Below are 16,561 nucleotides of genomic sequence, written 5' to 3' on the forward strand. Positions count from 1 at the left end.
AGTGTCATTGAAATCAATAGGACACCTTGAAAAATACATTACTACTCAACATGAGTGACGGTGGCAGAACCAGGCTTATAATATTATATAACTGTAAACACTGGATCAGAATGACTTTATTTGCTATACAGAGTTCTGCAGTTAGAAAAATTCTAACAGTAAATAGAATAATTAATTGTAATGTTATAAGTTAATATTGCCAGATACACTGCTCAAAACATACCCTAAGAGATGTGAAAAGTCAGCCCGATAATAGTTAGCATTAATTAGACATCCTATCCATTCAAATACACTAACAGCCACTGAGAGTACCCATTTATTACGAGGACTCTCATTAGCTGCCTTATTATTTAATCCACTTCTGATTATCCATTATAAATTCTTCTTAGCTGCCAGATCTCTGGATTCCACCCATTCCAACCAGTACTGCCCTGGTTAGAGCTGATCAGAAAATATCTGTGAAAACAGAATTTTGATCCAAAATGTGAGGAAATCACAAATGTTTGTTTTTTACCAACCTGTTCTCCTCCTCCTTAGCCTGGTTTCCCACATTGTCCACTACTTTTAGCTGCCCTTAAAACCACCAATAACTATGAAAGGTACTTAAAATATCGTTGCCAGAAACTGATACAAAATTCCCTAAAAAGGTTACCGAGTTGCTGGAAATGAGTGTGCTTGCCAAACACTCCTTCCAGGATAGTTGTCACAAGCTAAGATTTTTGTTCCCTGTACTGTATGTTACACAAAAGTCCAGCTCGCGAAGAAATTCTGTTGCCATTCCAATGGAGAGCTTTTAGCAAACATCCTGGTGGCAGGAGAATGAAGATCATCAATTTGCCGGGCAGTCTTCCAGCCGTATTGAGGTTTTTGGATAAGTTCTCTTTGTGCTATAGTTTCTCAATTTCCTGGCAACTTTCCATTTCCTTTCCTCCCTCATACAAATCTGCCCCTGTCCTACATGGCTTAATCCTTTGTGATTTATGGCCGGCAACTGAATGCAATGGATACATGGAATCTGGGTGCCTTTCATCAAATAAGTCTCATGAACAGCCATGAAGCCAAGCTGTATAGCTTTAGTACCTAAACTGAAAATCAATTGGTAAAAAGTGCTTCTCAAATATTGCATATTACTTATTTTCTGAATCATGGAGCCTAATTCTCCCCTCTCTTAACAATGGCTTTTAATTGAAAGGAGCATTAGCCCAACTATATTATTCATCTGTGAGCTTGTGAAATTTTTATTGCAAATCTAGAGTTAAATTCTCAGATCCAACACAGTGAAGATCAGCACAGCAAAGCAAATCCTCTGGCTGGGTGAGGCCTGAACCAAACATCATAGAAAGTTAGAGAAGCAAAAGTACCACAGACAGGACCAGCTCTCCTTGCAGAATCAGTGGTTTCCATGGAAGTTACCAGTAGGTCCTCGGGCTCTTTGAGGCTTCACCTCCCTAGTGGGGAATATTCAGCAAAATGTTATAAATCTGACCTCTGAGTTTTCCATGGGAGTGGAGGACAGAAGGTTTGGAAATTTTAAGTCCCATACAAAGAGTTCCTTGCACACATGCACAACTCCCACTGAAAGTAACAGTTTTTGTTGTTTAAAGTTTGCAGGACTAGGGCATTCTTCTGTTTGTAACTGGAGGTCTTGTTTTGTGTATGTTCACTCACGCTTTTTGGCCACCTTTGCTGCATTTGTCTTCTAAATAACAAATTGGTTATATTTTAAGATCAGCCCTTCACGTGGCGGGAGTTTCTCTAAAATACAGAAACCAATCTGTTTTAATGGTAATGTAAAGCAGTCAGCTCTGTCAGATTTTTCTCTGAACATGAAACTTAATGTTCTAATTTCCAGACAAAAATATACAATAAGATTATGCAACTGTCCACTTCCAACATGTCTATGGGGGAAATGACTGCAGGACAGATCTGTAACCTGGTTGCCATAGATACAAACCAACTGATGTGGTTCTTCTTCCTCTGCCCTAACCTTTGGGCTATGCCTGTGCAGGTAAGAACATGGAATGTTCATATGTTGTTACTGTACTTATGCCTATAATGATCATTCGCTCATGAATTTTATTGAAGCAGGGAGAACAAGAAGATAGAAATAAATAAGACTGTTATAACAAGGATAAAAGAGAGTTTTCACTTAGAATGTCATAAATTTCCTCAAGAATGTGTAGGTGGTGGTTGAAAATAGCATGTAATTTGTCAGTGTGTTAGACTTGTATTCGGAATTAACTCTTGGAGTGTTGCCAAACAAACTTAGCTTTCTGCCACAAATACCATCAGGTGCTGCCCCTTATACCAGTTGCGTTACTTTGATGCACCATTACGTTCACTGCATTGTGACACAACAGCAAAGGGGCTAACCAGAGAGCATTACAATCACTTGTTTTCTGAATCTCAATGGTGACCCAATGGAAGATGTAAAGGAAGCAGGGGCTTATTGAAATCACTTAAGGCTCAATCCTGCATTCTTTGGTCATTCAACAAAACTGCCCTCCAGGGCATGCCAAACTCCCCTGAAAGCCCAAGGACAGTAGGAGCTGGCTTTTTTCACTTAAACATCTATGCTCATTAGCCTGTCTTAAGCTGTTTTCAAAAACGTATTTTAAACATTCGTCTTGAATTTTAGTGCACATGAAAGTGGGAAACTAATAGCACTGGTCACCACGGGTATTGTACAGATGGGCACTGTGTATACTTCCTACCAAATCCCTCCTGGTACAGCTCATTCCACCCTGATTCCTCTCCTGTTTTAGCCCTGGATCTCTGTCAGTCATAGAGTGCCAAGGTCCTGTCAAACTGCACAGTATTTTGTTCTAGCTTTTCTTTGTGGATAAATGTTTAACAGGAACTAGACGCAGACCACTACATTTATATCCCAAAATATTATTTGATGCCTTGTCCCAGAGGATAATACATACGCCCACTATTCCTACTCCTAGAAATATCCTTCAGGGCCATTACATTTTTACAACTCTTTCCTCTTGTTGTGAATTCCAGACAGATCAAATAAAAATCTGGAAGAAAACATAGTTGTTTCTACACAGACAGCTGTGTTCTTTTGGATACCTATTTGGCCTAATTTGCTACAGTATTTAGCCTAGCCAAAAGCTACACTACATACACAATGTAATATGTGGGATTGTAGTACTAATAATTTCAAATGACTGTGGCTGTTGTTTTACACAGGTGCCTTTTAATGTATCCAGATACTATAACTAGCAGCAAATCCCAATCACAGCTCATGCTCATGAAATTGCACAGCTTCGCTCACCACATGAAATCAGTTTGCTATTTTATCCTCTCCTGTTTCCTTGCTCTGATCTATATACATGTCCATCCACAGTTCTTTACTCTTCTTTTTCCATTTGTACAGTACTGCCACCACCAGTTGCTGGCTCTTAATTGCCCAGTTCTGAAGCCCTTATGCATGTGTAATGCCCAATGAAATCAGGTTTGCTTGCATCAGGGCTTTAAGACGAAGAAAGCACAAAGTTCCTAAGTGTCTAACCCACTAAAACAGAGAGAGAGAGAGAAAATTACTTAGTTTGGAAAAGTCCATATTTAACAAAACCATAGAAATCTCCCAAACTCCTACTGGGAATTTCGAGAGAAGGTTGATGGTACTACAGTGTCTCTGTATGGAAATTATTTCATCTGACATAAATACAGCAACTCCGATTGTATTTGTTGGGCTGCTTTTTTTGTTTTTGCCAAGAATTCCCCCCTGACAAATATAAATTCTCAACACTGAAAGAGACAACAGACTCTAAATTAATATGCTGCTTTTTAAAGTAGACAGTTCAGTTTCAAGTACATCAGTGATATTTCTGTTCATACTGCAAAGGTACTCTGTGAGCAGAGTTACACAGGGGATGGTCTGGATAGTCTAAAAGTCAGAAGAATGGATGTAGTCTAACTCAGCTGCTCTGAGCTTCATGGTGATTACTCCTGCCCCAAGCAGGTATAATTTCCATGAGGGTATGCATGAGGATGCAGCTGGCGTGAACATATGGGTATTGATGATGTAATCATCCATTAGGCATTGAGGGAATAAGGCTACTGGATCAGAAAAAAACATTTTGTATAGATGATACCACAATAGTCCAGTGGATAAGGCACTGGCCTTGAAGTCAATAAATCTGGGGTTTGGTGCTGCTGCTCTAACCTTTGGCAAGCCACTTTAACATCTCTGTTCCTATGTGTCTGCATCTTTAAAATCAGAATAATGATTCTTATGCCCTCTTTTGTAAAGCACTTGGAGATCTAAGCATTATTATTCAGCTTCCCTGGAATTTTAATTTGCAATAAAAGGCAGCTATTTTATGCTCCTGCCTTTCTAGACTTTCATTTCTCAGAGAATTGGGAGGTACTAGTTTGCAATTCCAATATTTTGAAAACTGCAAGGGCAAAAATGAAACAGTCAAACCATATAATGTCTGCAGAGCTCAAGCAAAGCCTGTTCCTAAATTCATACCAAGATCTAAATGTGTGTAAAATTTAATGCAAATAAATCATTTACTACTTTTATTATTTATAAAAGTGTTTTTAAAAGAAAAGTGCAAAAATTGTCTTACATTTTCTCCACAAATAGAGCATTAATTATTGCGTCACTAAAATGTATGTTTCACTTTAGAATTATTGCCATAAATGGGAGTTTCATGTGCAGATTAAGGGCATGGTAAAGACCCCAACACAAGAGTGCTTGCATTGCATGGGCAATACAATGGATTCCCTCATAAAATCTTTTCCCTAGCTTGGTTTGTCACTTGCACAACTCTCAAATCAGACTGAAGTAGCTATAGCCAAGTTTGTCAGTCAAAAGAACGGAGGGACTTATTAATAGGCTAGATGTTGTAAAGAAAATGTTACTTCTAGAGCTGGTTAGGAAGTTACTGATTAAACATTTTTTCATCAGAAAATGCAGATTCATTAAATAGGTTTCTCAGGTCCAGGATGGAATTTTTGGTGTGTGAATGAGTCTAGAATAGCCATTGGCCCGAATAGCTAGTAGCCAGGAAGTTAGAGCACTGACCTAGGATATGTTCTGGGATATGGGTGACTGCTCTGTTCCAGGTTTCAGAGTAGCAGCCGTGTTAGTCTGTATCCGCAAAAAGAAAAGGAGTACTTGTGGCACCTTAGAGACTAACAAATTTATTTGTGTATATAAAATCTCCCCACTGTATTTTCCACTACATGCATCCGATGAAGTGAGCTGTAGCTCACAAAAGCTTATGCTCAAATAAATTTGTTAGTCTCTAAGGTGCCACAAGTACTCCTGCTCTGTTCCAGGTGAGGGCCCTAACTGTGGGTGGGTGGGGAATTGAAAGATCTCTGTTTCATCCCAATTGTGGATCAAAAACAAATGTTGAAACCTCAAAACTTTTCACATAATAGAATTGTTGTTTTCCAGCTATACCTAGTTCTTTTTCACAACAGTGTCTTTCAGCATATCCTCATCTGCCCCATTTATGATTATTGTTGCCAGTGTCTGGACTACAGGAATAAATTGTCATGTTATTGTACAGAAAAATGAATTGGTTCATCAAAAATGGGAGGGTTGAATCAAACAATTATCTGAGCAAGCAAAGCAATGTTATTCATTGAACCCATTTCCCTCTACTGCAGTTCAGAAGTTATATTTAACAGTCAATGCTGGGAGTGAGGAAAGGTCAAGTAAAGTTACTTCATGTGTTACTGAACTGAATGTTATTAGAAGACCATGTGGAGAGGAAGAAGTGATGTTTTCTGGATTAGGAGGCTTTATTTCTTCCCTTGCAATCCAATTAATCATCTCCTCTTGAAATGCCTGGAGATTGCTCACACTTTTGAAATATATAATGTATTCCCTTACACTTTCTGTTATCATTCTAATAATATTGTGCTTGATTGAAGCTCTTCTAAGCCATGACATGAGCGAGAATAGGAGGAATTCTGGGTGACTCGGTGGCAAAACTCCCATTGACTCCAACAGAAGCTGCATCAGACCTCAGATGTCAAGTTAATGCATGAGAATTGAGAATAATGTCTATTGGCACAGAAGGGAGCCTGGCTATGCAGAAAGCCGACTAAAATACAAGTAGTAAACAAATTACGAAGTAGCAGCTATTTTTTTTTAGTTGCCTTCACATTTAGGGCCAGATCTTCATCTGGTATAAATGACGACAGCTCCATTGGGCTCTTCATGCTCTAATGTCTGGTTTACACTTGAAAGTAACTGTCCATTAGGCAGTGTGATTGATTTTTTTTTTTAATTTTACTAATACAGTTATTCCAGTACAAGTGCCATTGTGAATGCCCTTGCACCGGTATAAAGGTGCTTTCTATTAGTATAGCTTAATCCCCTTCTCAGATGGGAAGAACTATAGCATAGTTATAGTTACCCCCTTGTGTGGATGCCGTTATATTAGTATGTTCCACTTTAACTATACCTGTGTCATTAAAACAGTGCAACTTTCTCGGGTATAAAAGGCCTAAGATGTGACTCTCAACAAGTATAAGTAAAATGTTTGTACAAAGAAATATGTTTTTTAAACTTATGGTAGTGCTTAAACCCTGAATTTCCCTGATATTGTGGGAATAAATGAGAACCTGATCATTATTGGAGCAGGTGGGGGCCGGGGGGGGGGGAGAGAGAGAGTGTGTGTGTGTGTGTGTGTGTGTGTGTGTGTGTATGCATGCCCATGTGCATTCATGAATATTATTTCCAGCAAAGCTTGTGAGGACAGTTATAACTGAAAGTAACTGTATTGAAGAGATGGCGAAAGGCTGGTTGTTCGCTCTTAAAAGAAATCTGGATGTTAGAGCACTGTGTCCATTCGCTGTAGAGTTATCCTGCAACAAACACACACAGTGAATTGTACCCAGATAAAAAGGCACTGCTGAAGGAGCTTTGAGACACATAGAAGAGTCCGTGTCTTTGATGAAAACATAAGGCTAGATTCTCAGTTACACTCTGGCCCCCTCCTGCACTAGTCTGGAAGTGCAAAAGGGCTGTAATGTGGGTGTAAGTTACATTTACACCTACTTTAAGCTCCTTTTAAACTGCCAAGTCAGTGTCAAGGGTCCTCAATGTGACTGAGAATCAGAATAATTTTGTTTTGTGTAGTATACAACAATCCTTTAGCTTTTGAAAATATTGTGTCCAATATCAGTGAGTGTTCTAACTTTCCTGTCAACCTAGCAAAAAATATATCTACATTAAAATGCATTATTATCTGACAGTGTTCTGCAGCAAATCAGGATAATTCCTGTGTTGTTGTTGCATACTGAATGCACTGTGCTATAGAAATCAATGAATTCTGCGTCAGGTTTGTCACACTCCTCTCCAAGATGCCTTTGCCCCACATCCATTCATTGCTTTTCCTAATAATACAGCATGAGCACTTTAAGGGATGCTCAGAAGAGTCTTCTAATCAAAAATTAAACAAACCAAGCAATTATTTAAAGCAAATTAATTTTTACTTTGGAGAAACTTAACCAACGCTTTAGTCATTTTTATGAGCTTCATAACTTTTCCTTGATTAGAAGATTTATGCATTTATATATTTTTTTCTAAAAGTGCATGGACTTTGAGCCTATCTTTGTTCCAACTGAAGTGAATGGGAGTTTTGCTACTGCTTTCAGTAGCTGCCTGATTCAAGCCCATTGAAGTCAATAGAAAGATTCCCTTGGAGCAGTATTAGGCCCTGTAAGGGCTTTTACCTTTCTGCCACAGATGTCCGTCTTTCTCTATGGAAAATCCCACATCCTTAAACCCCCGAGTCATTGAGAAGGATAATTTATATTTTTACAAACATACTTTACTTTTAAAACCATACAAAAGGCAGTTACCCACTGGTTCTAAATATGTGCCCTCCTCATGAAATATTCAAGACACTAGGTTTTTATTCATTTGTAACAGAATCAGTCATAGTAATGAGTTTCTTGGTCATGATAAAATGTCCTAAATATCCCTGTCCTGGGCAGAGAAGAGCTTTGAGGTTTTGCTTAAAGGAAGTTATGTAAAGTTTCATTACAGGATTTTTTAAAACCATGATCCTCTGGGAATTGTGATAGAACTACTTGCTAGCTGCCAGATAACATTTGAATGAGCTGAGAACAAGGACTAGTTACTCTTCTAGAGAGACAAGGTGGATGAGGTAATATCTTTTATTGGACCAACTGATATTACCTTACCCACCTTGTCTCTCTAATACCTTGGTACCAACACAGCTACAACATCAATTGCAATAATTATCATTAATCATTATCATTATCATTGCAATAATAATTAGATGTTTCAGCTACTAATATCCACACCCTTCTATTGCAAAGGTATTTTTGTCCAATGTATGCTTTGTATATTGAAGACATTTATGTCTTGTATCACAGTATGGGGAAGAAGGTGAGGATAGGATCACTTTTAATCAACTGTAAAGTACAGGATCATAGTCCTGCTGTCCCAGATGCTGGCCACTCCCAGAGTTAGGACAGTGAATCTCATGAGTTTGCAGAGCACAAAGTTTGTCTCTGTGGCAGATAAAATAAATGGGTTTCCCCCTCCTCTCTGTTCCATCCCCAGAATCAGTGGATCCCCTGAGAACTGTATGGACCTTGGCAGTCCACAAAGGTTACGGCTGTCTACTTGGATTTCCTGTGCCTTGGATTTCCTGTGCCTTTGCACTGGCTTCAAGAATACACGGGGTTTCTGGCCTTCGTTGGAGCTGTGCTGCCAGGCTCCTCCTCACAGAGAGTTCTATGGCGTGTTCACAGCCTTCCAAGACTCTCTCTTGGGTGGGAGGATCTGCCCCTTACTGATTTAGGGCCTCTACCTACAAACAACTCCATGCAAGAAACTGACATTGAGGTCTTCCGTGGCAGTTCTACAGTGAAACACACCCTACTGAAGTCAGTGGAAAGAATCCCATTGACTTCAGCGTGCTATGAATCATGCCCATGGAAGACTTGTAGGATCACACCCTTATGACTGCAAACAGTTTGTAAAGTGTATTTCAATTAATATTTAACTTTTTGTTCCTAGAGGATTCCCGTCCAGCGTGTATTCTTCCCTTATACCTTTGTAATGTAATGCAGCATATTTCTCCCTTATACCTTTCATGACTCTGTATTTTTCTAAGTAAACGCTGCAATTTTTTTTAAAGTATGCATTGTCAACTTTTAATACATTTTAAATAATCTGCAGAGATGTGCCAAAGGATTATTCAGAGGTGTGGGGAGGGGGAAAGGCTGCAAAGGGTCAAAGGAAGCTTTGCATTAACCCATTGAAAAAGCTCAGACTGTAATGGGCAAAATAAAGAGTCTGTTTTCCTCTCCATATGCACACATAACTCCCATTAATATCAGTGGAAACTATGTGCTTGGTCTTCATCCTACTCTCCTAACGTGAATGTAACTCTGACATCAGTGGCAGTTATACATGTGTAAGCATTATAGGACTGAACCCATACAGAGAAACCATTAGGCAAAGTATTAGGGAAATAATTAAAAATATAATTTAGTAAACTTAAGGGAAATGGCACATGAAATTGATTTTCTTATCTTATGTCCTATGCCCTCATTTTATGTGGAAGGTTAGAGTTTAGTTTATACAATCTGTGGTGGATAGAATGTCAGTGGCCCAAATTGTTCGCACATTTGTACATTAGTACATCATTTCTGGGAATGTCTTGCCTGATGGGTTACATTTATAATGATGTTTATAGGATCTAAGGGAAAAATTCTCCTCTCCAGTCTACACTGCAGTTTTATACTTCAATACCTACAGCATAGACTGGCAATGAATGTTTTGTCCTTCGGCTGTTTCCATTCGCTAAGGGACTGTGTGTCTGACACGTAGGATCATGAAACTTCTTACAAGTTTACTGCGGAATTTATCTGAGGTGGAGATTCTCGGTGGCATGAATTCTCCAATGATTTTGTTCCTTATTTCTTTGTACATTATAATGTACAGTGTGGCCTTTGTCTGCAGCAGTGCCATCGCTGCACAATATAATATCCTGCTCTCTGCTTTAAATTCAAAATGAGTAAAATATCAACTGTATTTTTAACATTCTTTAATACTATTCTCTATTGTGGGAAACTGCCACTCTGTGTGTATAAATCCCAATGAATTAAATTAGACTTTTTCGATGCATCATGGACTGAAAGATTGAGATCAAACCTGGAGCTGTAGGTTTCCCGTTAATTTTTAAAAAAAAGGGGGGAGACCTTAAATCTGCCAAAAATTGTGACAAAACTATGTGCACGTGCAATAAAGGACACATCATGTCATCCAATTACCACGGCAGGGGCGGGGAAGGGCTGTAGAAACTGTCAACAGTATGGCAAGAAATACCAAATGAAAAGATTTTCAACTATTTTTATTGTTTATTGTAGCACCTATGGTGCTTTGTTGCAGTACAGAACACTGCAATATTCGGTATATGGTACTATCGGTAGCAGGGAATCCAGGCAGTACAGAAATGTACAGCAAGCTTTTCTAAACTTCTTGCAATCGGAGATTAAAAACACACAGCCCACCAATTGAAGAAGATCCTTGTATGTTTATTTAGAGTCACACTGGAACATCCATATTTTTCCACACCAAGCTGTGCTTTTTCTACCAGTAGTAAGTTAATGGGACTCTGAGCAGAGTAAATTGACCATAATGCTGGGTTTGGTTTGGGTTTTCGTTTTTTGGGGTTTTTTGTACTTTGGCTTGACCTCTACTCCGCCCATCTTTGTTCAGACCACATGCCTTCCTTGGAGATTGCATAGCTTTGATGATTTTAAACACTTTATGTGGTAGGTTAGTAATGCAGCATATCAAGCAGAACTCCCAGGGTTGAACATGAAACCCTGAGGCAGGCTTTGTCATAGTGAATTGCTGTTTTTCAGCACACAATCCAGGGGCATTTATGGCCTTCACTGTCTGCTTATTCTTTGTTGTGCATATACATTGAGGTAATTCCTTGTCTTTCCGCCCTTTCTTACATCAGATTATTGTAGGCGTGCTTCTGCTCTACTACTTGCTTGGAATCAGTGCCTTAATTGGAGCAGTAGTGATTATAGTGCTTGCACCTGTCCAGTACTTTGTGGCAACGAAACTCTCACAGGCCCAAAGAAGCACATTAGTAAGTATCTCTGGTATTTCTTCATCCATCTGCATTTAGAATTGCAAAGCAAAGCCTATGACATTGACCAAATACTACCTGGCAAAGATTTTGTAACAGTCTAGTATGTCAAGGGCAGGATGTGAAAGTGATGAAAAGAGAAGCAGTAAGGACACAATTTGTCTTAGATTTATTCTCTTAAACAGGGTTGTTTTTTTCTCTTTACAGTAAGTAACTTGAGATTTCATCATTCTTCTCCTTTCCCATCTTATAAATTAAAACTAAGTCAACGATCATTCTGTCCACTGAAATGCTATTGTACATAATAGAGCCAAATGCTTGTCCCATACAAAGCCCCAAAAATGAACCTAGTTGGAGGGGGCATAGGGAGAAGGACTCCTTCACTCTAACTCAGAACCAAGTCACAGAGTATAGGTGCGAGAACTATGGGTGCGGGGGTGCTGCAGCACCCCCGGTGTCCCGGCTGCCAGCCACACACGCCCAGGGTCCCAGCTGTCGGCCTCAGTTCAGTGGGGTGGGGTAGAACAGGGTAAGGGGGTTGGCTTTCAGCACCCTCACTATTAAAACTGTTCCAGCGCCATTGTCACAGAGTATCGGTACAAACACATCTCAGCTGTTACTATAGCCTCTGAAAAGTACTAGCAGCCATGCAACATGATACATGTGGGGGTTTGATCAGTAGAACCCCATAGTTTGCATAGCCACTGGTCATCCCTTAACCCTGCCCTGGACTTGCACTTAAATTCTCCCCCACCCAATCGCCTGCACTGCTGCAGCCCAAGTTGCCACGGATCAGAGCTTCACCGCACAAAGAATGTGGAGCCCCCCTCTGAAGCCTGTCCCTATACTCAGTAGAATCACTATTTCATTGCCTCTCCAGCCATGTGAGCTCATTTAGGGGGTCCGGGGACAAGATTTTCTCCCTAAGATCTACTTTGCCCTCAGTATGCACACGTAGCACTGAGTATTAGTGGGAGTTATGCATACGTATCCCCACCTCCAAATATCTTCCGTAGTATCAACTCATCTAGATGTGTGGTCTTCATCCCCATATCTGAGCAGTAATGGGTTGCCTTGGAGAAAAAGGAAAGAATTTCGAAATGACATATGTGTTCAGTTTAGCACATCATTACTAGCACATTATACAGGAGCAGTCTGTGCTTTTAATTACCATGTAAAAATGTTTATTTCAGATTGTCAGCAGTTACTGAGAATTACTTATGTGGGGATATTTCATTACACAGTGAAAATTCAGCAAACACTTTTGGCACTAGAAACCAACCCCTGGGTGTGACTGAAAGCCCATGTAGGGGTGAGATTGTCTTTAGGAACTAGGTGATTTAGGAGCACTGGTCCCATTGAAAGTCAGTGGGACTTTGTGCTTCTAAGTCACCTAGACACTTTTGAAAATCATGCCCCTAGAAAGGGAAAGTTGAATGGACAGAGCCATTGAAGATATTATTGACTGATTACTGTATGCAACCTGCTGTTGACTGCAGGCAGCTTACACGGTGACACAGATCCTCATTCTAAGGTGCTCTAGTAATCCTCCTTAAATTAATTTACATGTAATTGTTGCAGGAATATTCCAATGAGAGACTGAAGAAAACAAATGAAATGCTTCGGGGCATTAAACTCCTTAAACTCTATGCGTGGGAACACATCTTTCACAGCAGTGTGGAGGAAACCCGGCAAAAGGAAATGACCAGCCTTAAGGCCTTTGCTCTCTATACCTCCGTATCAAGTAAGTTGCTTCCTTATCACACTGATGAGCTCATGTACTGGTACATTATTACCTCCTAATGAGTTTACTATTTCTCAGCTGGCATAGATCCTACTGCTTTAGGGTCTGATCCCATACTCCTTACTGTGCACACAGATCTTCCCTTTGATTCAAAAGAGTTCTACCTGTATGAGGTTTATGCATGTGTGCCCTGAATAATTAGGTCCTTAATGGGCTAAAGAAACTAAATATCTAAAAAAATGTCAGTTCAAGTGATCCATGGAATTTTTTCTCTTTTACAAAATGTGAATTTGGAGGTCAGGGTGAAGGACAAATAGCAGCAGCTAGAGGAGGGCTCCCTGGGGGAGTTTAGTGCTGTGTAGCCTGCCTCATCTGGCTCTGCCTATGCTCCCCAATCCTGTGTAACATCACTTTTTCTATTTTTTTCAGTCTTGAGCCTCACTGGAATGGAGAGTGTCAGTCATGTGATGGTTTTGTGATGTGTGCAAATTAAACTAGCGTTTGTACGTGGGTCTGCAGATTTGAAAAGTCATCACAATTTCTTGTACAGCCCCAGTAATCCAGGATTATCTGAACTTCAACCTACAAAATCTTGTGTAAAATAGTGGATTTAGGGCCTGTTGCTGCACTGTGATGCACTGGTGAAAAAGCCTGCGTGTATAGCACTTTCACTTTGAGAATTGTCTGGCTAGGGTAGCTGAGGTTTCTCAGCGGAAGCAGTCTGTATTGCCGCCTGAGGAACAGTAATAGGATCCTACTGGAGTTGGGAAGTGCCAAAGGCAAAGCAGAGATACTTGGTTTTATTCAGGACAACACAGTGTCTTGCTGTGCATCATTTAGGGTTGTAAAAAGTTCCTGTAGATACAGACTAGAAGTAATTGCCTAATTGCTGCTTTAACTGGGTCTGTGACTTCATAGGGATTTTTCCTATGAACAGTAGACAGCTAAAAAACCTAGATGGTTTCCTTATGAAACTATGGTGATTCTCAGCAGGATCCTAGCATTCTGGAGATGTGTGAAGCTGTGAGACCCCAAGCAATTTTCAGCATTCCAGCTTTTTTTTTATTCCCTCTTCAATCTTACTTCATTTCTTAGCCTTCTGTAAAGCATTTACTCTCTCTTTGAGTTGAGCTGAGCCAAGCCTATAATTGAAGAGGTTGTAAAAAGTTCCTATCACCTCAGGTCAGGAGTATCTGCACCTTTGCTGCTTTAGCTTAGGCCAGGTTTACACTACAAACTTACATCAGTAGAACTAAGTTGCTCAGGGGTGTGAAAAATCCACACCCCAGAGTTATGCAGTTATAACGACCTAGCCCCCTGGTGTAGACAGAGCTATATTGACGGGAGAACTTCTCCCATCGACATAGTTACGGCCTCTCACGGAGGTGGATTAACTATGCCAATGAGAGAAGCTTTCCTATTAGCCCTGTAGCATCTTCCCTAAAGTGCTACATGAGTGCCACTGCAGCTTTTTAAGAGTAGACCTGCCCTTAACCTGTCAACAAAGCTGCATTGATTTACATTATCTGATGCTCTGGCTATATGGGGATTATAAAGGCACAGAACTCATTAGTTTTCTCAATATAGATATAAATAGAATGACAGGCATAGCCAACATTAGATCTGCTGTCTGGGTTTCAGACGTCTTTTATATATATTCTTTATTTGTTGTTCACATCCATAAGTGAAAACTTGTCAACCTCATTGTCTCAAAGCAATAGTGTAAAAATACAAGTATGTGTCAATACAAATTAGCTCCAAAAATGATGCACCAGTAATAACTTAAGAATCACAATAGTGACTCAAAACAGCACAGAAAAATAGCACTATTGTGATATTAACTAGGTGGAGATAAACTTGATGGAGACTCTTGGTTATTGTCCTGGCAGTACAAAGCAATGGAAATTAATTTTGGTGAGTTTTGCAGAACACTTGATCAAGTAAACATAATTCATTAGAATGGATAACTCTAGCATTCCAGTCTGCCTGTCTATCAAAATTTCTAAGGTACCTATCCCTGTGGTGTATAAGCATTGGTATCTATATACCTGGTATCACCATAATTCACTACAATAAAATATATATTGCACCTGAGAATGTGGTGGTAATACATGATGATGTCATCCTCACTCTTTTTCTCTCTATATAAAGCTATATGTTGCCTGTGTAAGATTTTATTTTTAAAAGTAAAGGGAAAAGGGTGAGAGATATGTTGGAGATACTTTGTGTGTCACTGGGCAAGAGGAAGGATAGACATTTTTCAGGACAATGGGAGCAGAAGAAATTGGATATTTTCTAGAATTTGTTCTTAAATGTTCTGAACGTTGAATCTTGAAGATGGTATCTTATCTATACTTAACCAATAACCTGAACAGGAGGAAGCAGTTGAGTATACCTCACCTTTGATGAGGAACAGATTTTCAGTGGATCACAATAAATGCATTTGCAACACTTATGGGTATATCAGTGAGAAGTGGCTTTAAGAGAACCTTCATTTGAATACACAGATTGGTAGTTAAATGTCTGTCACTTCACTCATGTACACAAATGTAGAGTTTTGCATTTGCAGGGAACTGCAGTGGATGCTGCAGGCACTTTCTTGGAAATAGGCTCTTACCATCGATTTTGATAAATTGCCCCTGTCAGAATCAAACCAAGGAGGACAGCTTAGCAGTGATGCAAAGTATTTTCAGTGAAAAGCAAGTTTTGACTTTTTTAACAATGAATTTGTTACCAGCAGCATAACCACCTCCTGTGAGTTTTCACACAATGCTGGTAAATGAGAAATTCACAAATGTATGCAGTGCAGCTGTAGCATGTCGGTTGCAAGAAAGCTTGTCTCTGTCACCATTAAAATAGTTTCATTTAAAGAAATTAGTTGGCCCCATTGAAATAACTGGCAAAACTCCCATGGACTTCCATAGAATCAGGATTTCACCTCCAGTCCTGCCCACAACAACCATTTTCCCCCTACCCGCAAGTGAATCAGTTGGATAGGTCACTGTTATGATCATATGCTGGAGGAGAATATTGCCAGTGGGCAGACTGCAGCAGAAGAGGGTCTATCCATGACCAAACTTTGCTGGGTTCTCTGCTTAGACATGCACAAAAACCAAATCTATGTACTTCAAAACTCCCACAAGTAAACTTCAAATACAGTGGCTTAGTGGATTTAAGAAACCCACAGCTGCAGGATGCAAATTTCTTAAAGGCCTTAGGAACACATTCCTTATCCTGCATCATAATTTCTCCATATTTCATACATATGACAACTGTGCAGCAGGAAGGTCATGGGGGACAGAGTTGAGGTTGTTTTGAACTTCAGCACAAAAATTTAATTTTATCTTTTTTTAAATGTAAACTTGACTTTGAATTTTCCAGGCTTTTAAACATTTGTGGGTTGTTTGGGAGGGAACGGAGGGGGGAAATCATTTTCTTTTAAAAAAAATTGCCTAATTATTGATCAATATTCACAATTTAATTCTAGCTTTAACCAAGTTTTTGCCTGGAAATATAAATATATGCAATATTAATTAATGCAAATACTCTAAATAAGAATTAGAGCTACAACATGACAAATTCATTTTTTTAAATATATAGAACATGAAAAAATGGAGGACATTTTCAGGATTCATTACAGATCTTTTTTAATGTTTGAAAACAGGAAGGATAGTCTACCAATGTCTAACAGCAC

At 39.4% G+C, this 16,561-nt stretch overlaps 1 protein-coding gene across 11 annotated transcripts in view; it reads left to right on the top strand.

Moving 5' to 3' along the window:
* Positions 1 to 16,561, top strand: part of ABCC8 (ATP binding cassette subfamily C member 8) — a 138,113-nt gene that overhangs the window by 34,441 nt on the left and 87,111 nt on the right. For all 11 annotated transcript variants that reach the window (XR_012639854.1, XR_012639853.1, XM_074954916.1 and 8 more), the window contains exons 8-10: positions 1,853 to 2,008; positions 10,989 to 11,123; positions 12,705 to 12,867. Coding sequence is in view for 9 of the 11 variants with exons in the window: in XM_074954916.1 (XP_074811017.1) it covers positions 1,853 to 2,008; positions 10,989 to 11,123; positions 12,705 to 12,867 (454 nt within the window). In the remaining 2 variants the exon portion in view is untranslated. The remainder of the gene's footprint in view (positions 1 to 1,852; positions 2,009 to 10,988; positions 11,124 to 12,704; positions 12,868 to 16,561) is intronic.

Source organism: Natator depressus, chromosome 6 (genome assembly GCF_965152275.1).
Source record: "Natator depressus isolate rNatDep1 chromosome 6, rNatDep2.hap1, whole genome shotgun sequence".
Classification (NCBI taxonomy): domain Eukaryota; kingdom Metazoa; phylum Chordata; order Testudines; family Cheloniidae; genus Natator; species Natator depressus.